Source organism: Budorcas taxicolor, chromosome 2, assembly GCF_023091745.1.
Source record: "Budorcas taxicolor isolate Tak-1 chromosome 2, Takin1.1, whole genome shotgun sequence".
In the NCBI taxonomy this organism is placed as follows: Eukaryota; Metazoa; Chordata; class Mammalia; order Artiodactyla; family Bovidae; genus Budorcas; species Budorcas taxicolor.
In genome coordinates, this window is record NC_068911.1 from 68,373,706 (window position 1) to 68,399,704 (window position 25,999).

The window sequence follows — 25,999 nt, forward strand, 5'->3', positions numbered from 1 at the left end:
GATTTGTTACCATCTGAGCCACAAGAATCAAATCTGCAAAATCGGGAATGAAACTGGGGCTAGTACTACCAACCTACAGGAGGCAGCAAACAAAACTTTCCAAATAAAAAGAATCGCCAGGAGGCAAAGTGGCTGTATCAGGAGGCTGAACAAATACCTGAGGAAAGGAGAGAAGCGAAAGCAAGGAAGGAAGGGAAAGGCACACCCAACTAAATGCAGAGTTCCAGAGAGCAGCAAGGAGAGACGAGAGGGCCTGCTTCAATGAACAATGCAAAGAAACAGAGGAAAACAACAGAAAGGGTAAGGCTTGAGACCTCAAGAAAACTGGAAAGATCAAAGGAACATTTCATCCAAAGATGAGCACAGTAAAGGACAGAAACTGTAACGACCTAATAGAAGCAGAAGAGATCAAGAAAAGATGGAAGGAATACACAAAACAACTGCACAAAATAGTTCTTAATGATCTGGATAACCACAACAGTGCAGTCTCTCACTCAGAGTCAGACATTCTGGAGTGTGAAATCAAGTGGGCCTTATGGAAGCGCTGCTGCCAATAAAGCTAGTGGACGCGATGGAATTCCAGCACAGCTATTTAAAATCCTAAATGATGATGCTATTAAACTGCCGTACTCAGTATGTCAGCAAATTTGGAAAACCCAGCAGTGGCCACAGGGCTGGAAAAGGTCAATGCTCATCCCAAGCCTCAAGAAGGGCAGTACTAAAAAATGTTCAAACACCAGACAATTGCACTCATCTCCCATGTTAGTAAGTGTGTGTTAGTTGCTCAGTCATGTCCAACTCTTTGAGACCCCATGGATTGTAGCCCGTCAGGCTCCTCTGTCCATGGAATTCTCTAGGCAAGAATACTGCAGTGGGTTGCCATGCCCTTCTCCAGGGGATCTTCCTGACCTAGGAGCAAACCTGGGTCTCCTGCATTGCAGGCAGATTATTTACCATCTGAGCCACCAAAGAAGCTTCCCATACTAGTAAGGTTATGCTCAAAATCCACCAAGCTAGGCTTCAGCATTACATGAAACGAGCACTTCCAGATGTTCAAGCTGGGTTTAGAAAAGGCAGAGGAACCAGAGATCAAACATTCGCTGCATCATAGAAAAAGCAAGGGAATTCCAGAAAAACATCTACCTATGTTTCATTGACTGTGTGGATCATAATAAACTGTGGAAAACTCTTAAAGAGATGAGAATACCAGACAACCTTACCTGTCTCTTGAGAAACCTGTATATAGGTCAAAAAGCGTAAGTTAGAACTGGACATGGAACAACTGACTGGTTCAGGATTGAGAAAGGAGTATCACAAAGCTGTTTACTGTACCCTGTTTGCTTAACTTATACACACAGCATATTATGCAAAACCCTGGGCTGGATGAGTTACAAGCTGGAATCAAGACTGACAAGAGAAATATCAACAATCTCAGATATGCAGATGATACCACTCTAATAGCAGAAAGCAAAGAACTAAAGTCTCTAGATGAGGGTAAAGGAGGAGAGTGAAAAAGCCAGCTTAAAACTCAATATTTAAAAAATCTAAGATCATGGCCTCCCTCAGAAGATCCCATGCATGTGACTGTGGTATTGGAGAAGACTCTTGAGAGTCCCTTGGACTGCAAGGAGATCCAATCAGTCCACCCTAAAGGAAATCAGTCTTGAATATTCACTGGAAGGACTGATGTTGAAGCTGAAACTCCAGTACTTTGGCCACCTGATGCAAAGAGCTGACTCATTTGAAAAGATCCTGATGCTGGGAAAGACTGAAGGCAGGAGGAGAAGGGGATGACAGAGGATGAGATGGTTGGATGGCATCACCGACTCAATGGGCATGAGTTTATGTAAACTCTGGGAGTTGGTGATGGACAGAGAGGTGTGGTGTGCTGCAATCCATGGGGTCACAGAGAGTCAGACACGACTGAGCGACTGAACTGAACTGAAGATCATGGCATCTGGTCCCATCACTTGAAGGCAAATAGAAGGGGAAAAGGTGGAAGCAGTGACTGATCTCCTCTTCTTGGGCTCTAAATTCACTGTGGAAGGTGACTGTAGCCATGAAATTAGAAGATGATTCCTTCCAAACAGGAAAGCTATGAGAAACCTTGACTGTGTTAAAAAGCAAAGATATCACTTTGCTGACAAAGGTCCGTAGAGTCAAGGCTATGGTCTTTCCAGTAGTCATATATGGATGTGAAAGCTGGACAATAAAGAAAGTAGAGTACTGACAAATTGATGCTTTTGAATTGCGGTGCTGGAGAAGACTCTTGAGTCCCTTGGAAAGCATGGAGATCAAACCAGTCAATTTTAAAGGAAATCAACCTTGAATATTCATTGGAAGGACTGATACTGAAGCTGAAGCTCCAACTCTTTGGCCACCTGATGCGAACAGCTGACTTGGAAAAGACCCTGATGCTGGAAAATATTGAAGGCAGGAGGAGAAGAGGGTAACAGAGGATGAGATGGTTGGATGGCATCATTGACTCAATGGACATGGACATGGCATACTCCAGGAGGCGATAAGGGCCAAGGAAGCCTGGCATGCTGCAGTCCATGGGGTCATGAAGCATTGGACATGATTTGGCGACTCAACAACAACAACTACCACCAAAATTACAGAAAATAAAAGGGATTATGATGGAAAACCATGGACAACTGTATACCAATAAATAAGAAAACCTAGGTGAAATAGACAAATTCTTAGACAAACTACAGAAAGTAACTCAGAAAGAAATAGAAAATCCGAATAGATGTATAACTAATGAAGAGATTGAACTGGTAATCAAAACTCTTTTCACAAAGAAAAGAACAGGCCCAAATGGCTTCACTGGTGGATTCTACCAAACATTTAAAGAATCAATACAAATCCTTCAAAACCTAAAATACAGACAAGGAAGGAGCACTTCTCAACTTATTCAAGGCCAGTATTATCTGATATCAAAAGCAGACAAAGATACCACAAGAAACTACATACTGATAAATATCCCTTATGAATATCGATGCAAAAATCCTCAATACCTATCCCCAAAATGCACAGTTGGTTCAACACACAAAAATCAATCGTTCTAATACACCAACTGGTAGACTTCAGAACAAACACCACATAATCATCTCAACCTACCCAGAGAAGGCATCTGATAAAATCCAACATCCTCTCATGATACTGCTGTAGTTGTTGTTTAGTTACTAAGTCCTGCCTGACTCTTTCGTGACCCCATGGATTGTAGCCCACCAGGCTCCTCTGTCCATGGTATTTCCCAGCAAGAATATTGGAGTGGGTTACCATTTCCTCATCCAGGAGATCTTCCTGGCCCATGGATCAAACTCATCTCCTGCACTGGCAGGCGGACTCTTTACCACTGAGTCAGGGAAGCCAGTTTCATGATATATACTTAAGAAACTAGGAATGAAAGTGAGCTTTCTCAACCTGATGAACAATATTTACGAAAAACCCACAGCTGATATCACACTTAATGATGAAAGACTGAAAGCTTTCACTTTTAAAGAAGAAAATTTAACTTGTATGTATGTGCTGTATGTTCAGCCGTTCAGTCGCGTCCAACTCTTTGTGACCTCATGAACTGTAGCCATCCAGGCTCCTCTGTCCATGGAATTTTCCAGGCAAGAATACAGGAGCAGGTGGCCATTTCCTCCTCCAGGGGATCCTCCCTGCCCAGGGATCAAATGGGAGTCTCTTAGTCTCCTGCACTGGCAGGCAAGTTCTTTGTACTAGTGCCACTGGGAAGCCCTAGTTGTATGCATCAGCTCAGTTCAGTCGCTCAGTGCTACTCTTTGTGACCCCATGGACTGCAGCACACCAGGCTTTCCTGTCCATCACCAACTCCCGGAGTTTGCTCAAACTCACGTCCATCGAGTCGGTGATGCCATCCAACCATCTCATCCTCTGGCGTCTGCTTCCCTTTTTGCCTTCAATCTTTCCCTGCATTAGGGTCTTTTCCAGTGAATCAGCTCTTCGCGTCAGGTGGCCAAAGTATCAGAGTTTCAGCTTCAGCATCAGTCCTTCCAAGGAATATTCAGGACTGACTTCCTTTAGGATGGACTGGTTGGATCTCCTTGCTGTCCAAGAGACTCTCAACAGTCTTCTCCAACTGTTCAAAAGCATCAATTCTTCAGCACTCAGCTTTCTTTATGGTCCCAACTCGCACATCTATACATGACTACTGGAAAAACCATAACTTTGACTAGACGGACCTTTGTTGGCAAAGTAATGTCTCTGCTTCTCAATATCCTGTCTAGGTTGGTCACAGCTTTTCTTTCAAGGAGCAAGTGTCTTAATTTCATGGTTGCAGTCACCATCTGCAGTGATTTTGGAGCCCCCAAAATTAAAGTCTCTCACTGTTTCCATTGTTTCCCCATCTATTTGCCTTGAAGTGATGGGACCAGATGCCCATGACCTTTGTTTTCTGAATGCTGAGTTTTAAGCCAACTATATCACTCTCCTCTTTCACTTTCATCAAGAGGCTCTTTAGTTATTCTTCATTTTCTGCTATAAGGGTGGTGTCTAAAATGTGCCAAAAGCCAGGGAATAAATAAGTAATTGAGAGGGTTACTAAGCCCAGATCAACTACTTAATGAATTCAGTTGAATAAGTAAATAAATGTTCGTTTTTAATAGCATAATAAAAAAATAGCTCATTATATCAAAGAGTTGGACATGATTTAGTGACTGAACAACAAAAATAAACATGGAAGAAGAAAAAAATGACTAAAAGTTCTCCTAAGATCAGCAAAAGAAAAAGATACCAGTTCTATTCAGCATTGTACTAGAGGTTCTAGCCGCACCAATTAGGCAAAGAAAAAAAATCAGATTGGAAAGGAAGAAGTAAAATTATCTCCATTTGCAGATGACATAATCTCGAGTAGAGAAAATCCTAAGGCGGTCACAAAAGATATTATAAGAACTTATAAATGACTTTGGCAAGGTTGTAAGACACAAGATCAATACACAAAAATCACTTATAGTCTTATATACTAGCAATATATAATCCAAAAATTAAATTAAGAAAACAATTCCACTTTAAAAGCCCCAAAAAGAATGAAATATCTAACAACAAACTTAATAGATGAAGTGTAAGATTTGTGCACTGAAAATCGGAAAACTTTTTTGAAAAAAAAAAAAGATTTAAATTACTGTAAAGACATCCTGTTGTTCATGAACTGGAAGACTTACTTGATTTAAACAAAGAATTTGATCCCCATAAAAACTCAAGCTGATGTTTTTTTGCAGAAACTGACCAGAGATACCTAAAATTCTTATGAAAATGCGTGGAACCCACAATAGCCAAAAAAAGTTGAAATAGAACAACAAAGTTTGAGGAATCACATTTGTCAATTTCAAAATTTACAACCAAGAAATAATAATCACAATGTTCCTAAAGCGAGATATGCAGACCAATGGAATAGAATTGAGAATCCAGAAATAAACATATAAATTTATAAGCAATTAAATTTTGACAATGATGACAGAAAAATTCAAATGAGAAAAAATAGTCTTTTTACAAATGGTACTGAGAAAACCAGATTATCTACAGGCGAAAGAATGAAACTGGATTCCCTATTTCAAATCATTTACAAAAATTAACTCAAAATGGATCAAAGACCTAAATGTAAGAACTGAAACTTTAAAACTCTTAGAAACAAAGGCATATATTATTGTGACTTTTGAATTAGGCAATGGCTTCCTACATGTGACATTAAAAGCACAAGCAATAAATGAAAAAAACAGACTAATTCTTCAATAATTTAATTGAAGAACTGAAATTCTTCAAAATTAAAACCTTTGTGTTTCAAAGAACACTCAAGAAAGTGAAAAGGTAAGCCACAGGATGAGAGGACACTGGCAAATCATATATCTCATCAGGGACTAGTATCAACAAGAGAAAATAAACAAATGGAGAAAACTCTTACAATTCAACAATAAAAAGACAACCTACTTAAAAACTGAGCAAAGGATCTTAATTGACACTTAAAAAAAAATACCATGAGATATTAGAATTAGAATGGCCGAAGAACTGATGCTTTTGAACTGTGGTGTTGGAGAAGACTCTTGAGAGTCCCTTGGCCTGCAAGGAGATCCAACCAGTCCATTCTGAAGGAGATCAGCCCCGGGATTTCTTTGGAGGGAATGATGCTGAAGCTGAAACTCCAGTCCTTTGGCCACCTCATGCAAAGAGTTGACTCATTGGAAAAGACTCTGATGCTGGGAGGGATTGGGGGCAGGAGGAAAAGGGGATGACAGAGGATGAGATGGCTGGATGGCATCACTGACTTGATGGACGCCAAGTCTGAGTGAACTCCGGGAGTTGGTGATGGACAAGGAGGCCTGGCATGCTGTGATTCATGGGGTCGCAAATAGTTGGACACGACTGAGCGACTGAACTGATAATCTAATAGAACGGCTATAATCAAAAAGACTGACAATAACAAATGTTGGTAAGGATGTGGAAATATTGCTACCTTCATTCATTACTGATGGAAATGTAAAATGGTACAGTCACTTTTAAAATGAGTTTGGTATTCCTAAGAAGTTAAACAGTTACCTATAGACATTCAGCTTTTAGGTATATACATATGAGACCCGAAAACCAATGTTCAATTATACACAAATGGCAGTATTATTTATAATAACAAAAAAATGAATGGATACATGCTATAACATTATATTGAGTGAAAGAAGTCAGTCACAAAAGACTACTTATTGTATGACTGAATTTTTATGAAGTGTCCAAAACAGGGAAGTCCGTACACAGAAATTGGATTAATGGTTGCCAAAGGGTGGGGAGAGGGAGCAGTGAGGAGCGACTGTTAAAGAGCACTGGTTTTTCTCTTGGGAGTGAGGAAAATGTTCTGAAATTAAACAGTGGTATGGTTACACAACCTTGTGAACACACTAAAAACCACTGACTTGTGTATTTTAAAAAAAGAACATGAGATACCTTCAAAGTCTCTGAAAGATGATTACTTCTAGTTTGGAATTCCACGTATGAACTTAAATACTGGGAAAATGGCAACTGAGGCTAGGCAACTGAGAGGGGAGATGCTCTAAGAGAGCTAACTCCTCAGCTACCATAACCAAAAGCCAATATTTGCTGTCTAAAAAATTTTAATTTCATAAACGGCAATATTAGAAAATGTCTTTCAACTACAGCAATACGAAAAGAAATAACAAAAAGACTGTCTCTGAGTAGTGACCTACAAGTGGCAAGGAACTGACACATTTCATTTTCATCTCTCTGCATTTATTAATTCAATACAAAATTTAAAATGATTATTTAAAAAAGAGAAACATCATCATACTCTAAGAAACTGAGCTATCTAAGAAAAATGTAGTAGAAATGGCCTGGGACTAGGGTCCATGAACATGAATTTGAGCAAACTCAGGGAGATAATGGAGGACAAAAGAGCCTGGCGTGCAGGAGTCCATGGCATCACTAAGAGCTGGACATGACCCAGAAACTTAACAGGGCTCAAAGGACTGACATCCTGTCCAGTGTCATTTATTGGCTATTGAATAATGAGTTAATCACCGTGTCTAATTTCTATAAAATTGAGAATAAAATTACCTTTGCCCCTTACTGAAGAGCTGTTAGGAAAATCAAATGAAACACTTAAAAGCAGATTTAAAAACATTGTTTAAAAAGGAGAAATTATGTACTATCTACATAATACTGTAAAATACCCAAATATTTTAAATTTTACTTATCAAAGTAGATATCAAACTGGACAGACATGATTCTGCAAAACTGTCTGTCTCCAGGGTTTACTTTAACCTGAATCATCTGAATGAAGGGTCAGAACAGAAACAGACTCAAGGGAAAATTTCATAACCTGTCAGATAAATGAAACGATGTGCATATTACCTAGCAGGAAGAGGGTTTCTTTCTCCTAAGAATAAATTACGTCTTCTGGAAAACATGTACATGTCTGTACATTAGTTTTAAAAACCTAAAAAAACAGCACTTACCTTCACAGTCAAATCCTCTTTACCCAGTGTGACATGGACCTGAATAGGCGGATAAACACCTTTGTCAGCGTGATGCTCCATCGTTGCTCTCATTGCATTCTGAAATACATAAGGGTTACGTTAAAAATACAACTTTAAAGAAAGAGAGAAACAAAGTATAATTTTCAAGTACACATGCACTCCTTGATATTTTTTAAAAATTTAATGAAAACATGCCTAAGAATCATAATTCATAACTCAATTTAAAGGACTACTTCTAAAAAACAAGTCAGTTTTGGAGGGCTTGGTAGGTAAAAATCCCAACCAAGTTCTGCATATTTTCTAAAATCAGAATCTCAACCTTTTTAACTAGCTTTCTATGAAAGCAGGAAATCCTACCCAAATATTTTTATAATTTGGTAGATAATGGGCAAAGTTTATTTTTAAAAACAGTCTCATCTCTATTTTAAAGAACCATTTTAATTGTCATAAGTTGCTTTAAGAAAAAGCGATTTTTTTCATTTAGTACTAATAGCAAGTCTTATGATGATGTAGAAATAAATCTAATTTACTACTAATTGGAAACTGGAATATTTATTTACACAGTAAAACAGTTTTGACCAATTTCTAAAGGATACAAGGGTACACAATGTCAACAGAGCATAAGCACTAAGCAATAACATGACATGTAGCGTTGAAGCAGGAACTGCTAAGACTACACACAGTTTAAAAGGCAAAAGGCTGGACTGCACTTGGAGTGTGTAGCCCTGGGACAGAGTCCCCAGAGGAAGACGTTCTGTCATCTCTACCGAAGGCCATTTAAGATCAGGTTTCAGCCATTATTACTGATATAATATAAAGTCTGTTACATAATATGGTAATATTTCTTTTATTAAGCATCATAGGGAACGAGATCTTTAGGTGACTGAAATTTCAAGGAAAAAATTACTTTTAATCCTTTAAGTGCAAATCGTTTATTCATTTAACCACTTCGGTAGAAAGATTTTTGTAAGATATTAGATACATTCTTGCTGTCTTAGAACCAAGAACATTTTTCAGTCTTTGTTGTTCTAAGACAGTCAGCTAGTTTTTCTATATTTCAGTGTATTTTTCTTTTTTCATGATCAGGCTGAAAGCCACCTCGTCTCTCTTCCACCTGCTCCTGGCTGAAGACAAGGTAACCACACTGAGAGAGGCTACAGGCTTAATGTGGGGTAATATTTCAGCCACATGGACCCATACTCCTCATCACACACTTTCCTGTTTACCCGCAACTGTCTTTGGTATGCTGCTGAGAAAAAAATTTACTCTCAACATTACGAGCACAACTGTATTTAGTTTTCAAAATTTGTTGTAAAGAGCAAATGTAACAGCAGAAGTCACATAAGTCAATGTAAGTGACTTTCTCCACAAAAATGCACACAACGCATATGGCAGTGGGACTGTGGTCCTTTAGGGGGAGAATCATTCTCCTAAACATTTCGCTTTGTAAAAATACAAACAAAACTGTATCAAGCACCTATAATGTGCTGCCATTGTATAAGACATTTAGGATGTTATTCTCAATCTTCATAGCAACCTGGGTAATAATACTGTCCTTGTTTGACAGAGGAGGAAACTGAGGCTTGGGGCTGAGGGACTTGCACAAGGTCACACACATCTTAGGTGGCAGAACTGGAATTCAAATCCAGGTCTTCCTGAGCCCCAGGTCTGAGCTTACCACTACACTGAAGGCATCAGTGTTGACCAACAGCTTATCTCCACTGATGTGCCATGAAACACCAAAGGATATCTTTTAATGAAACTGAGGAAAACCTGGTAAAGTATTTAAACTTTCAAAGCAGATTCCTAACCTTAGGAAAGGACTGATAAAGGTGATGTAATACTATGTTACAAACCTTGAAAAGTTCAAACACCATGTGATAGAGATGGGATGGTACATAAACCACTTGTATTGGCTGTCCTGGTGATTTTGCTACAGAGCAGAAGAGAAAAATATGAAAGTACAGAGAGATGTGCTTAAAGCATTTTAAAGAATATATTGTGTAGTGCTGAAAAGAAAACATTTACTATGGAGGATAGTACTACTGGGGGGAGAAGGGCTACACCAGTTTTTCACTTTATCTGTGTTTGAATGCTGGGCTCACATAGTTTATCCCTGCCTGTGACAACATGAGCCCTGCAGTCACTCTTGCAATCCTGCATAACCATCTACCAACCCATCTTCCCATTCCTGTCTATGATGGTTGAGTCTGTTTAAGACAGTCTTACGGTCAGAATTTTTTCCTTCCAAAAAGGAGTGTTAAAGTCTTTAAATTCCATGGTCCAACTCACATAAATACATTCTTTCATTTAAAAAGCCATTTTTTAATTGTTTCACCCAGGTGGGATGCTTTGTTTTATTCTGGGCATTTCTGTGCATATAGATTCAAATAAAAACTTTGAGCTAGCATTGACTTATCAAGGGCCACTAATTATATATTCAAACATGTAATAGGAGCCGAGTTGGGGGTAGAGAACAGATAATAAGCACAGCAGAACTTTCAGTAAAGGAGTATAAGAGTCGCCATACCTCAGAATTCTCATTCAGCCAATAAGCTGGACTCTCCAATGAATAAACTGGCTCTTGGAAACACAGATGGTACATCTGGAAACTGCCCACAGCAGTTCAGGTTCCCAAACTATCACTTGTGCCTTGTGGTTCTTATTCACTGAATGTACTATTATGGCTTTAGAAAAACCAGGCAACTTTATTTTCAATGGGGCAACTTCTCCCACTGCCCTCCCACTCTAAGGTCCACAATACAACTCACCAGAAGCCTATATAATTTTATTCTTCTTACAGGGTCATTCTAACTGAGGTAATGTCTCCCTCTATCAAACTACCCTACCTCCAGGGAAAACAGAGAGAGACTCATCAATCTCCTTCTGAGGCATCTAAACCTTCTGTGTCCAAAAGAAGACCATCAGAGATAATCAGAGTCTCAAACAGATGGACATCTTTCTTTCTTCCTTTACATCTCCAGTCTTTTTACTTCCTCGACAATAAAAAATTGGTTTACAACTAGGAAGTAGAAATCTTAAAGGGTAAACCTTACATTAGTGAAATACATATAAAAGTCAGATGTAATTTTCTTGAAAGCATTAGTCGCTCAGTCGTGTCCGACTCTTTGCGACCCCCATGGACTGTAGCCCACCAGGCTCAGGCTCCTCTGTCCATGGAATTCTCCAGGCAAGACTACTGGAGTGGGTAAGCCATTCCCTTCTCCAAGGGGTCTTCCCGACCCAGGGATCAAACCCGGGTCTCCTGCATTGCAGGCAGATTCTTTACCGTCTGAGCCACCAGAGAAGAATCACTTTTTTCTGTGACTAACCAGGAAATAAAAAATATGCAAAGAATCAATATTATCAATTGAAATAATGAAAATGGGAAAGAAAAAGGTAAAATGTCTTTCAGAAAAAATCCAACTAAATTAAAAAATATACATATATACATACACACACATAAATACATATATTTTTAACATGATTTCTCTCCCTCAGCTTTCATATCCAATAAAGAAGTTTTTTATATTAAATCTAATTTATCATTCCTTCTCAGATAATCATAACACTAATCATTAAGGAAAAGGCATCAGGCTTACCATTTAGTTCTTCAAGTTCTAGTTCGGGAGAGTTAATATAATACAAATCACAGAGACGCCTAGCATTTTCATAGCCATCTAGTGTGAATCAAAACAAAAAAGTAATTAAATAAATTTACTTTTGCTTCATGAAGATGGCAATAATATATAGACAAATGAAATTTTAAAGCTTTCTATAGAAAAAAATATACTTTAATAATCTTAGTTTGGGGAGGTCTTTTTAAAGTATGACATGACAAAGCCTAAGGCCATATAAAGCAAAAAGTGACAGATATGATTACAAAAAATTTTTCAAATATCTGTATGGGAAAAGACACCATAAACAAAGTAAAAAGACAACCAGCAGATTGAAGAAAATATTTACAATACATGTAACGAAAATTTAGAGTTGGTAAGGGTTTAGGGAATACTCACTTTCATTCATTGTTTGATACATTTTTGGAGTTATAAAATTTTAAATGCATTTTAAATATTTTTAATTCTAGAAATCCTGCCTTCTAAAATACTAGCAAAAGTCAGCACATATATAAGGATGTCTACTGAATACTGTTGGTGATAGAAACAACAGAAATATGCATCAATAGGAGTATGGATTAATACATTCTGATACATCCCCAACAGTCATTCAAAAACCTGGTGTATATCCACATGTACTACACATGGCACGATGTTTGTAAATTTACAGAAAAAAATACACAAAGTATCCCATGTTCCAAAATCAGCAACGTAAGACCAACAATTATGTGTGTGCACAAGCATACACGGTACAAACAGAAAAAGCTGTGGCAAAATACAAGCCAAACTATTATGAATTATGGCTTCAATATAGAGAATTAGAAAGGAGGGAATAAGGAAATATTTTGAAGTCAAACAGATACCCTCATAACATCATCACCTTTTGCCTAATAAAGCATGGTATCAACAAAACATTCTTCCTATACATAGTACACAATTAGCATTATAAAGCCATTTTCAAACCCATGCATGGGTTATATCATTTTATCTCATGATTCAAATAACTGATTTAATAGCAAGAAAAAACACTCAACAATTTTGATTTTGGCATTCTTTCTGAAAGGAGAAATGTATTTACCTTTAATAACTTCAACCACATTGCAGTTTGGATTTATACTTCCAACATGTTTTCGATGAGATAGGCTTCCTTTACCTTTTCCACCAAATAATAGAGCTATAAAAAATTAAAAAACAAATAAAATAAGCTAAAATACATAATGCCGCTGTCTGGATTTGAATACTGTTTCTCTAATTGGTACCAAACAGTAGGACAAGTATTTTCCTTAAAACATAAACATTTTACATAACGTTAAACATAAATTTAAAACCCGCCTTTCAATGGCAGTCTATTTGCTTTCCTTAATACACACACAAAAAAGTAAAATTAAATGTTCTCCCTAAAAGGAAGTTTTCTAAATAAATGTAAAATATACCAACACAGATTATTTAGCTTCTTCTCTTGACTTCCAGACACTTACAGTGCTGATTAAGTAACATTCTAATTGAAATTCGACTCATGTAGAAACGATCCAAAAAATACTGAACATTCTGGCTGGTGACAGGATCCACCCCGAAGCTTTCCTTGTATTCAACCACACCTTCAGCCATTGTGGGTATCACGTCATTGTGTCGGTTCCTGATCCGTATCACAGTGTCTGTAAAGCTAAACAAATCTGTCTGTCAAAACAGCCAAATATTTTGGCAAGTGAATGTGATACTAAAATCTAAATATAGCCAATTATACTAGACAAGAAACGCCTAATTCAGTAAATGAAGCATCAAGGCATGTTTTCTTACACTTATTTAAGTGTATTTCAGATCATAAAATATACCATCTCTATAGAGATGTTTTCAGTTCAGTTGCTCAGTCGTGTCCGATTCTTTGTGACCCCATGAATCACAGCACGCCAGGCCTCCCTGTCCATCATCAACTCCCAGAGTTCACTCAAACTGTCCATCGAGTCGGTAATGCCATCCAAACCATCCATCCTCTGTCGTCCCCTTCTCCTCCTGCCCCCAATCCCTCCCAGCATCAGGGTCTTTTCTAATGAGTCAACTCTTCGCATGAGGTGGCCAAAATGAGTTTCAGCTTCAGCATCAGTCCTTCCAATGAACACCCAGGACTGATCTCCTTTTGGATGGACTGGTTAGATCTCCTTGCAGTCCAAGGGACTCTCAAGAGTCTTCTCCAACACCACAGTTCAAAAGCATCGATTCTCTGGCGCTCAGCTTTCTTCACAGTCCAACTCTCACATCCATACATGACCACTGGAAAAACCATAGCCTTGACTAGACGGACCTTTGTTGGCAAAGCAATCCCTCTGCTTTTCAATATACTATCTAGGTTGGTCATAACTGTCCTTCCAAGGAGTAAGCGTCTTTTAATTTCATGGCTGCATCACCATCTGCAGTGATTTTGGAGCCCAAAAAATAAAGTCTAACACTGTTTCCACTGTTTCCCCATCTATTTCCCATGAAGTGATGGGACCAGATGCCATGATCTTTGTTTTCTGAATGTTGAGCTATAAGCCAATTTTTTCACTCTCCTCTTTCACTTTCATCAAGAGGCTTTTTAGTTCCTCTTCACTTTCTGCCGTAAGGGTGGTGTCATCTGCATATCTGAGGTGATTAATATTTCTCCCGGCAATCTTCATTCCAGCTTGTGCTTCTTGCAGCCCAGCGTTTCTCATGATGTACTCTGCATAGAAGTTAAATAAGCAGGGTGACAATATACAGCCCTGACGTACTCCTTTTCCTATTTGGAACCAGTCTGTTGTTCCATGTCCAGTTCTAACTGTTGCTTCCTGACCTGCATATAGGTTTCTCAAGAGGCAGGTCAGGTGGTCTGGTATTCCCATTTCTTTCAGAATTTTCCAGTTTATTGTGATCCACACAGTCAAAGGCTTTGGCATAGTCAATCAAGCAGAAATAGATATTTTTCTGAAACTCTCTTGCTTTTTTGATGATCCAGCGGATGTTAGCAATTTAATCTCTGGTTCCTCTGCCTTTTCTAAAACCAGCTGGAACATCTGGAAGTTCACGGTTCACGTATTGCTGAAGCCTGGCTTGGAGAAATTTGAGCATTACTTTACCAGTGTGTGAGATGAGTACAATTGTGCGGTAGTTTGAGCATTCTTTGGCATTGCCTTTCTTTGGGACTGGAGTGAAAACTGACCTTTTCCAGTCCTGTGGCCTCTGCTGAGTTTTCCAAATTTGCTGGCATATTGAGTGCAGCACTTTCACAGCATCATCAGTCAGGATTTGAAAGAGCTCAACTGGAATTCCATCACCTCCACTAGCTTTGTTCATAGTGATGCTTCCTAAGGCTCACTTGACTTCACATTCCAGGATGTCTGGCTCTAGGTGAGTGATCACACCATCATGATTATCTGGGTCATGAAGCTCTTTTTTGTACACTTCTTCTGTGTATTCTTGCCACCTCTTCTTAATATCTTCTGCTTCTGTTAGGTCCATACCATTTCTGTCTTTTATCGAGCCCATCTTTGCATGAAATGTTCCCTTGGTATCTCTAATTTTCTTGAAGAGATCTCTAGTATTTCCCATTCTGTTGTTTTTCCCCTATTTCTTTGCGTTGATCACTGAGGAAGGCTTTCTTATCTCTCCTTGCTATTCTTTGGAGCTCTGCATTCAGATGCTTACATCTTTCCTTTTCTTCTTTGCTTTTCTCTTCTCGTCTTTTCACAGCTATTTGTAAGGCCTCCCCAGACAGCCATTTTGCTTTTTTGCATTTCTTTTCCACGGGGATGTTAAGAAACTCCGAAACAAAAAAAAAACTTGTGAAATGTAATTATTTTCTTGGAACTCCTAAAAGTAAGGGCTGCCACAAAACACAATCCTACAAATGTGAAGGGTTTTCTTTAACTATCATCAACTAAGATTATTTCAACACCCGCTATGAGGATGGGATCCAGGCACAGTCAGCATAAGAGAAGACAGAGCACTTGCTTCCAGGGAACACATGCTCTGTAAGGAATGAAGATGAATGAGCCAATAAACGCTGTCTGTTCTGGAACCATTCCCCAGGTTCAAGAGAGAAAGGGCCACTTAGAAAAGTAGAAAGGAATTCTAATTCCATTCTATGAGTTTAAAAAAATGGGAGAAGAAAAGGCGAATGCGTGTTCAAAGAAAAATCTTCAAGCTATCCAGCATTTCTACTTCTGTCACTTGAAGACACTACTGCATGGCTTTGCCAACAGACATCCATCTAGTCAAGGCTATGGTTTTTCCAGTAGTCATGTATGGATGTGAGACCTGGACCATAAAGAAAGCTGAGTGCTGAAGAATTGATGCTTTTGAACTGTGGTGTTGGAGAAGACTCTTGAGAGTCCCTTGGACTGCAAGGAGATCCAGCCAGTCCATCCTAAAGGAAATCAGTCCTGACTATTCTTTGGAAGGACTGATGCTAAAGCTGAAGCTCCAATACTTTGGCCACCTGATGCAAAGAAATAACTCACTGGAAAAGACCCTGATGCTAGGAAAGATTGAAGGCAGGAAGAGAAGGGGACGACAGAGGATAAGATGGTTAGATGGCATCACCGACTCAATGGACATGAGTTTGAGCAAGCTCTGGGAGTTGGTGATAAACAGGGAAGCCTGGTGTGCTGCAGTCCATGGAGTCACAAAGAGTCAGACACAACCCAGCGACTAAAGTGAACTGAACTACATGGCTAATTTAAAGAAGGAAATAAAAGAGGAAAGAAGTCTTGGTTGTGAAGTAACGAAATCTACCTTGCAATATAGCCATCAGAACGCACACTTCCAAATGACTGCTTCCTCATTCAAAGTCTTCAGAGTCATCACCTTGACTACTATTAACCTATTCCAATGATGCTCTCATTGCTCAAAATATTTTTGGAATTCCTAGTTTATGATTAGTTTCAAAACCAAACTGTGAATCCAAAATACAAACAACAAACTCCTTGAAAACAATTCATCATTTCTAGTTACTTCTTAATCATTTATTTCACATCTCTCTTTTTTTGTCAAAACCAAAATAGTGTTATTTTGCCTGGCTGCTCAAGTTATTTTTTAAAAATTCAGCTCTGAATGACTATTTTCCGAAGGTTTTTCTGCATAAGGTTTACTTTTAAGTTAGACTGGATGGGTCTAAATCCATTCACTGTCCATGTAAGCCTAACGCTATTTTAAGACTTTTTGTCCACAGACAGTATCTCTTTTTGCCCAGATAGTATTATTTCAGTAGTCATTTTAAAGAGTAAATGACATCAGCTGTGTAAATTTTGCTGCATACCTACACAAATTCTTGTTATTTTCAAACCAAAATCATGTTTAAAAAGTGAAATGTTGCTACTACCTTTAAAGACAGTAAAAAAAAAAAATGTGTAATGGACTTGGAGGACAACAACAGGGACAGTCTTAAGTTCTGAGCAACATTCACTGGAAAAAGCAGGTAACTTGCCTTAGGGGATTATGAGGCTTATTAGTCCTGGTATGTTGACTATTAATAGGTCACATTACTTACATTGTCTCGCAGACCACAGTTCATAAACTACAGACAAGTTTCTGTCTTGTAGGCCTTCAGTGTTTGTTGAAAGTTTAGTTTCCAATCTTTCAAAATTAGGAAATCTAACTTAAAAAACAAAAATAACTAGACTTGCAGTTTTTCTTATACCCGCCCCCTCAACACACACACACATATCACGTGATCTGGGCAGTGTTTCTGCTGGGCAATGTTCAGTAGAGCTGAGAGGCTGTCCTTTAGAAGCAAGCACTCATCATCAAGCCTTCACCAGTCTCCTACCATCCAAGTGGCCCTGAGACCACATCAAGATCTCCCCTGATCACCACATTTGAACTGCATCTTTCTTTACACTAGAGTGAAGAGAAACGTGAAGTTTTTCTTATGCCCAGTCCAATTTCTGAATTTATGTTACCTGGCTGGCCTGTATGGACTGCGACAGATACATATACCATCATATGTTCTAAAGTAGTGAAAAACCAAAAGTTAATCAATTTCCCTAAAATGATCCAATAGCAATACATTTACATTTTTATATGATGTTCAAAGAGTATATGAGGTTGTTTTATATGATGTTCAAATAAGGCAAAACAACTGTACTTACTCATAAATCGTTTTAGCATCTTCAGCACTTTTGTCCTTAAACTCAAGAAGCTCTTGAAGACTCTGGATATACCTAAAATGTAAATCAACCCCTTGTAAGACTGTTCTTTTACATTTTGAAAGTCCAATATTGTGAGAATGATCAAGAGGCATTTTAAACATTTCTTTACTGTTAATTAACTTTTAGCAAATTATGGTTGAAGTGGGATTTGTATACCCATGCACATTCAAGCAAAGTCCCTGACAGTAATTAGAAGGTACATTTTCTCCTAAAAACGTAGGTTAAATTTGATTTGAGAATTTCCTACTTTTTTTAAAGTTCTCTACTCGAAGTAGTTTTTACATTTCTTAAAATTACCACTGCCCATCACAGTATAAATATACTGATGGTCATGGGAACTGAGTCTGTCACCAACAATTATGTGATCTTGGGCAAATGACTTAACTTGTCTTAGTCTCAGTAAAATGTGGAGGCCAGCTTACCTTGGTCTAAGAATCTAACTTAAATGTCTGTTTTAAAACCTTAATTTTAGATGTTATGTCCAGTCAGCAGATACTTATTGAAAGTCTACAATCTAACACATGGTTCTTCTAAACAACTGAACGAAAACACAAATGTCATGAAAATGCTCGTTTTTAATTTACCTAAAAATGTGATGGAGCAAATCACCCGGTGAAGGAGCAAAATGAGGAAAGTCAAATGCCTCTCTGAAGGTCATGCAGCAGAGGACAACGGCAGTGCAGGGCCAGAGCCAAAACACCTATCATTCAATGACCTTCTTCAGTGTAACGTCTCCTTTGGCCGGACCTTCAGCTGCCATATTTTAGTAGGCGTCCAGGGGCAGTGCAAGTGTTTTAAAAATCTGCAAATCCCCATGTTGGTCTGGAAAGTTGTTTCTGACAAACAATATGCCCTACTGCATGCCAAGGCATTCCAAAGTCTAGTGATTCTGAGTCTACTGTTGTGACTTAACCCTTACTCTTCATTGGCAAGAACAATTATGCTTTAATTCAGAAGATACTGAAACCAAGCAGGCCCTGTGGGGCTCCTGGACACAGAAGCCTTTCCATGTCTCCAATTTCATATTTGTAGGGAATAGACTCCAGTCTCCATGACCTTCCTTGAGGTCCAAAGGGCAGGTTCAAACAGGTGCTAATCAGGGAAGAGAGAGGATGCAGAGACAAGGGAGAAACAGCCAAGAGACAACAGTGCAGACCTGGAGTCAGTCTGGTTTCCCCTCAAGAGATAGACATCTCTGAATTCTTTCACAGCACTAAAACGCCCAACAAAAGAAAGATATTAGCATTTTTCATCCCAGAAGGTTTGATAATCTCAAGAAGCACATCAGGAGACCACCTGAGGCCAGATTAAAGGCCTGCACGTACCCTGATCATTATCAGCAAGCTCTTCCTTGAACCACTGCTATAAAACTCCTCACCAAACATCCCTGGATTGGGACACACAGTTTTTCAGGGCAAGATCCTGCTGTGTCCTCCATTGCCTGGCAAAGCAATAAAGCTATTCTTTTCTACTTCACCTAAAACTCTGGCTTCAAGATTCAATTCAACACCAGTGAACAAAGGAAGAGTTTTTGGCATTAAATTGTCAACATCTACAATGTGTTAGGCACAGATATTTTAAAAATGTAACATATTCTACTTTTAATGATTTTTTTTTTTTTTAAAAAGGAATAAACCTCCATAGAAAATTGCATCAGAGTTCCTAAACAAATGCCTCTTACTTAAACCACATTTCTAACTATTCCATTTTTGGACTGGAAAGTATCTGATTATCAATTATGGAGCAGTCATTATTTCTTTCACTTATTTTAAAAAGTTGACATATCAGCTTCTCCCATAATTATATTGCTTACAACAGGAAAGCTAGGATCTCCATAAATCATAATTGGGAAATGCCTTGCAACTAAATTTTTCCATTTACGACAACTCTGGCAAACTCTTTTGTTTGAAATGTATAGTGGTTAACAGAATAACACTTTTAATAACATTAACAAGAAAGGCTGTATACAAGTGGCCACATATGCATACACACCCTTAATAGCTCTACTGTCATTTTTAGAAGAGAGATCATAGTTTCTACACAATTCTATTAACTAATTGGTTTTAAATGGTAGAATAAATATTTTAACTTTTGTGACTTATAAAGATATACTTCAATAAGATAAACTCAGTTTATAAAAAATATTTACACCCTTTAACACATTTTATTAATCTGACTTCAACATACAGCAGTAGACACAAACAAATCTGAGTTTGAATCCCATGAATATTTTTGCCTTAGGCAAAGGACTTAATCTGTAGGTACCTCCATTTCTTCATCTGTAAAATGGATGCCCACTGGGCAGGGTTATTGAAGGGATTAAAGGTAAAGTATATAAATCTCTAGCTATCAATTTATGGTAGATATTTTTATTACATTATAAAATAACATCCTTGGAGATTTAGTAACATGAATCTTAAATACAGTGTCTGTATTTCTGTGCATTTCTGATTGTTTTTTCAAAACCAAAAAGTAGTACAGTCCAGGATTGAGGTGACAAGCCCAGATACACCCAAACAAAGGAGGAGGAATGCTGCTACTACCTTGAGACATCACTGAAGAGTAAAAAAGTATTTGCTTTAACTTTGGGTAAAGTCTACAACTCTACTCAAATTGCAAACACAAGAACAGTGAATCTTACCAGCTCTGTACCAACTGAACTGATGGTGTCCGGAGAAGATTATCCGGAAGAAGACTTATTTCTTTCATTATATTTGCCAATCTCACAGGCAACTCTTGCCGCAGAAACATAAATGAGGTCTTTTCACAAGCATTCACAGATCCTGAAACCAAATACAGTGTGAATAGCAGTAAGTGGAAGCCAGAAGGCAGAGAGAAACACAGAGTTATTTGGAAGTGATATCATCATCACAATGACAAGGCAAGAAGAGGAGCAAGGGACAAGACAGTCCAGTCTCTAGGGCTGTGCGACATTCTGAACCACCTTCCAATCACACTGTAGAGCATCAGTGAGGTTACTTTCCCATCTCCATTATTCACATCTCCCATCTGAGAACGAAGACAACCTAGGCAAGTCTGAGCAAGGCACAGTCTGATTAACGTAGGACCTGTAAAAAGGCTATCTTATATAACCTGTTGCTACCATTTTAAAAACTTGTTTCCTAACTTTAGGTTTATAAGAAAAACCTGTCTGAGAAGCAGTGGAAATCCTGACATGTCATGAGACGATTCATTGAGTCCAGGTAGAACCACTATACTAATTGCCATAAGCAAAGAGTAAATGAAGAGTAGTCTTTCGGGCAACAGAAAGCAAAAGCTGCCAATGCCTCCTCTGCGATCATCTTCAAGCTTCTCCCCCAGTAGGTTCTATTCAATTGTCTGATTCCTGGAAAGCAATCTGCTCCTTCCTCCACTCCTACTCAAGATGCTAAGCAGAACAGCTGTAGAATCGCATTTGGCAAGCAGTTCCATTTAAAGTTAAACTAAAAAGTCATGTTATTTCAGTGATGCATTTTAAACTCACTGATTTGCTCTTTTAGCAAGAGACAACCATAGCAAAAACTAGATTGTCAATAGGAATAATCGTATTAAAAGAAAATATTTTCTTGCGGAAGTTTAATGGCATACTTGGGAAAGAGGTCAAATTCACCGTCTTAATAACACTACAGTCATTTTAAGGTAAAAACAAAAACCAAGAGCTTTGAACCAAACAAAACCGACACTGTAAACCACAAGTTTAAGTGGCTAACTACGCTGCTATCTTTCAAGCCACTAGTGATCCGTTGGTGACCAAACCGACTCACAATGCAAAAGATAACTCTTGTCTAGTCGAAATTTTGACTTGATTAGTCTTTCCATTTCACCTTAGCGCCCCACTATGAGAAGTCAAAGTTAAATGCCTGACTTTGCAATTCCTCTGCATCTTTTCTAGAGAAAACCAGGAAGCACTCATCTGAGAAAGAGGAAAGCGGAGAGTCACTTTGGTAAACAAACCCCATAGCATACTGTACCCATGCACTTTACACGTGCTGCGGACTCTTGTTGACGAAATGAACTGTACGGTTGGTGGCAACGCTTAAGCCAGTGGCAAGGAAAACATTCTATGAAACACCGGGCCAGTAAGAACCTGCTTCCCCTATCAGCATGCCACTTTTATGTAATCATCATATGCAAAACTGAGCATTTATCAGCACTCTGCAGAATCTGAACGTGACTCCCGGAGGTGTCAGCACACTCGCCTCTCACTCGGGCTGGGCTCTTCCGAAAGCGCCTGGCTGGGAGCGCGGAGGTGCACACGTGCGCTGAAAAGAGGTTCGAGCCCCGGGCTTGTTTTTCAACAATACACGGGGAAAAGGCACACTCTCCCAGTTATCTCTCGGGGGCGCGGACGCCTGCACCTGAGCAGAGGGATCCGTCCGCGAGGGACGGAGGAGGCGCCCGAAGCGCGGGAGAGACGTTGAGGAAGGGGGCGCGCCGGCGACGAGAGGGCACCCGCGCGGGCCGGGCCCGGCCCGGGTTAGCGGCCGCAGCTCCCGGCTGGGGTTGCGCAGGAAGGCCCGAAGCACGGGCCCTACTCACCGAAGTCCAGGAACTGCTTCATGGAGAGCGGGGATGGCGAGAAGCGCGCGTAGAAGTCCACTTGGCCGGGAACGCCGCGTTCGGGCGCCGGGCCGGAGCCCGAGTCCGAGGTGAGGCTGCGGCTGACGCTAGGGCCGGCGGCGCGCAGCCCGGGGCCCGGGCCGGCCGAGGTGGCTACGCGAAGCAGCCGCGCTAGCCTCATGCCGAGCCGCGCCGGAGGAGCCGGAGCCCCGGGCGCCAGGTCGCCGCTCCGCCGCTCGGCCGGGTGGTACGTGAGGGACGTGGCGGCCTCGGGGGCGGGGACCGGCTGTCACCGCCGCGGCCGCCGCCCCCCTTGCCGGAGCCCGGCCCTCCGCGCCGCTGGGCGGGGCCCGGGGAGGGGAAGGAGGCGGGGAGAGAGGCGGGGATCGCGTGCGGACCGCCCCCGAGTCAAAGTCCCGCCCCCCGCGCCGCGGGGCGGGGCCCGGAGAGCGGGAGGGCGGGGTTTCGCGTGGAGGCCGAGCAGCTACGAGCCTCTCGTGGTGTGGCGCGCCTAGTCACAAGCCCTTGGGAAACGAATCCCACTTTCCTGCTTCCTCAGGTCTCCTGTCTTCCGCCGAAAAGCTCTAGCACAGGATCGACATCCGCTTCCAGGCACCACAGTGTCTTGCTTAGAGCGTGTTCCAGAAACGCTCCAAAAAACAAGCCCATATTTTACGGAGGAGCAAACTGAGACCCCAAAAATTTTCAGAGCAGACCCTTGCCAAACAGTGGTACAAAAGTACACATGGTTATTACTATAGAGCGTGGCCCTAAATAATAGCGCAACGACTCCCGTCCCAAGAGAAGAGAATTGGCGGCTCAACGTGAAGCTTTATCTACTGTCATTCCCCGGCTGGGCAGCAATGTATATAAAGGCTCCCACAACTCCGACTGCCCTTCTCTTTAACTGTCTTAGCGTCACAGTTTGATTGCTCCAACCTTTGCAGTTTCCAAATAGTGAATATAAGACTAGAGAATTTCTAATTTCGATTTAATCTCCCAGAGCTGCGAAGGCTATCTATAGTGAAAATTACCACTGTCCCTTCTTGCCACTGCTCCTCCATATATCTAATCCTAGTGGTTTGTTATGTCTTAGATGCCAACAAAATTACTTTTCCTTCGGTGTGTAGTTTAATTTAAAATATATATTTTATATATTATACAATTTTAAGATTTTATATATGTGTGTATGTATATACATAAATATTTACAGCAGTTATTGGTCTAGAATAACATTTCTATTCTCCATATTCTGATCTTGGGTTGTATAAAAATATGTGTAAAGATTGAGATGAATGTCTTTTTAGGGTGTATTAGTGTTACTAAACTGCATTCATTTGCCTAGCGTGCAGCTCTGAGATGCCAAGGTTTGCAGGGGAAAGGTTTATAAGTCATGAGGCAGCCAAGAGAGGAGAAGGGAGACCAAATCTTAAATTCACCTTCCTTAAGGGAAAGAGCTTGGGATATTTATGGGACAAAGAAGTTGGGTGACCTGAGGCCTGGGGGAAGGTGACTGGAGATAGGAAAAGGTGAAGAAAATGGCAGGCTGGTATCATCTGAGGGTGGAGTGTTTGGCCTTCTGATGTCAAGAGGTTCTCCATCCAGCACTCCAGCAGGCCCAGCTGAATGGTTGGTGGTCTCAACTGATCTGAACTGGGCAAGACTAGCTCCATGTTCCTGAAAAACAACTTTTGAAACCATTACTATAGTGACCCATCCATCAGAGGTACTGCCTCTAGAGGACAGCTAAAGGAGTCAACGATTGTCTAAGCTACCTGACGAAGGGCGTGCAGTGTGCAGGAACAGTGAAGGCAAGTTTGATCAGTGAAGTTACTGATATTACCGATTAAGCAAAAGTTATAGTTTAAGGGATCAAACTGATGACTGCCCTCAGTTTCATTAGTCCCACGGGTTTAGCTTGAAGGAAAACACTGACCACCTTTATGGGTGTAGGTAGTTGAGGGTTGGAGTAGAAGCAATACTTAAACATGTTTTCCAAAAGTGGTGCCTCTAAGAATTCTTTCAGATATCTGTTAACCTGGTTGTTGTTACCATTTTGGTAAAAATTTCTTAGAGGAAGCAGTATGAACATAAGACTATGAGATAGGTAGAGAAAGTTGGAGAAGGCCATGGCACCCCACTCCAGTACTCTTGCCTGGAAAATACCATGGATGGAGAAGGCTGGTAGGCCGCAGTCCATGGGGTCACTAAGAGTCAGACACGACTGAGCAACTTCACTTTCACTTTTCACTTTCATGCATTGAAGAAGGAAATGGCAACCCACACCAGTGTTCTTGCCTGGAGAATCCCAGGCACGGGGGAGCCTGGTGGGCTGCCATCCAAGGGGTCTCACAGAGTCGGACACCGAGTGAAGTGACTTAGCAGCAGCAGCAGCGGAGAAAGTAATCAAGTCTTTTTTATATATTTGCTGCCCTACCAGCCATACTCTGTACCCTCCAAGTGTGACCTTCCTTCATCTATTCTATGAATGTTTGTTGAAAGCACATTATGTAAAGTCCATCATCGTCGAAGTTTTACACATATCTTCAAATATTAGACAGCCTGCTCCATAAAATAAGGATTATGTTTGCTCTGAGTGACCCAGACGGCAGATGGAAGACTTGGGGATGGAAACTGTAGGGAGACAGATCTCACCCTTGCGTGGACAAACTTTGGTTCCAGCCCTTTGACTATGAAAGGGGCGACCTTAGAGGAGGAGGGGGTTCTTGTCAATGACAGAGACCAAAGGACAGCTTTTTAAGGAGGCTGTGGGGAGGGTGATAGCAAAGCTGTGTGGTGCTATGAACACAGCCTGGATTCTGGTGTCAGATCCTCTTTCATGTACTGGATATGTGACCTCGAGTGAATTATCTTTCTGAGCATCAGCCTCCTTCCCTAGAAAGGGGGGAAACTGGCTGTCTCATTGGGGGTGACTGTGAATAGATAGTGTAGCCATCTGTGTTAGCACAATGCCCAGGATATACTAAACACTCAGATTCCATCTTTTTTTTTTTTTTAACCATACTGCTGTTTTTTAAAAAAATTATTTCCTTATTAGGGTTTAATCGGAACCGCTCACACACATTTTTCATGAAGCAAACTTTACCAAAGGTTTGGTAGAAGACAATTTACAACTGAACATTAGCCATCCTTAAAATAGTCCTCAACTGTTCCGCAGCTCTCCTGCAGCCTCCAGTCATGTGGCCTTCCTCCTCCTCCCCTTCCTTCCAGATTACTCCCTGAGCTCTGAATTCTCCTCACACTATCATACACAGTATAATTGGCTTCCTCAGCCTCAATTTGCAACTCTGCTGCTTTCCACCCGAGCATGTTGAGGTGCTCAACTGAACATTAACTTGTGTGAAAGTACAAAGGTGAGGCAGAAAGCTTGGGATTTATTGTGTCAAGGTTCATTCACCCAAAAACCAATCCAAGTTTTCTGTTCTTCAAAGTATATTCACCAAACTTCCACCCAACTTATAGCAAATGAGTATATAAAAACAGATACAAAATTGCATCCGCTTTTCACTTCTTGGTCAAAGGCTGAGGATCCAGAAACTGGAGAGAATGTTAGATATTTTTTAGATATCTGTTAGATTGATGGTTATTAAGACTGTGGTAAAAATATTTTAGAGGAAGCGATATGAATTAA

At 40.2% G+C, this 25,999-nt stretch overlaps 1 protein-coding gene across 1 annotated transcript in view; it reads right to left on the reverse strand.

Moving 5' to 3' along the window:
• Positions 1–22,528, reverse strand: part of PDK1 (pyruvate dehydrogenase kinase 1) — a 47,022-nt gene extending 24,494 nt beyond the window's left edge. Inside the window, exons 1-8 of the mRNA XM_052654200.1 lie at positions 22,327–22,528; positions 20,429–20,570; positions 17,728–17,799; positions 13,102–13,286; positions 12,702–12,797; positions 11,609–11,686; positions 9,863–9,939; positions 7,986–8,084 (exon numbers count right to left, since the gene is read on the reverse strand). Of these exons, the coding sequence (XP_052510160.1) occupies positions 7,986–8,084; positions 9,863–9,939; positions 11,609–11,686; positions 12,702–12,797; positions 13,102–13,286; positions 17,728–17,799; positions 20,429–20,570; positions 22,327–22,528 (951 nt within the window). The remainder of the gene's footprint in view (positions 1–7,985; positions 8,085–9,862; positions 9,940–11,608; positions 11,687–12,701; positions 12,798–13,101; positions 13,287–17,727; positions 17,800–20,428; positions 20,571–22,326) is intronic.
• Between the last annotated feature and the right edge of the window lie 3,471 nt (positions 22,529–25,999).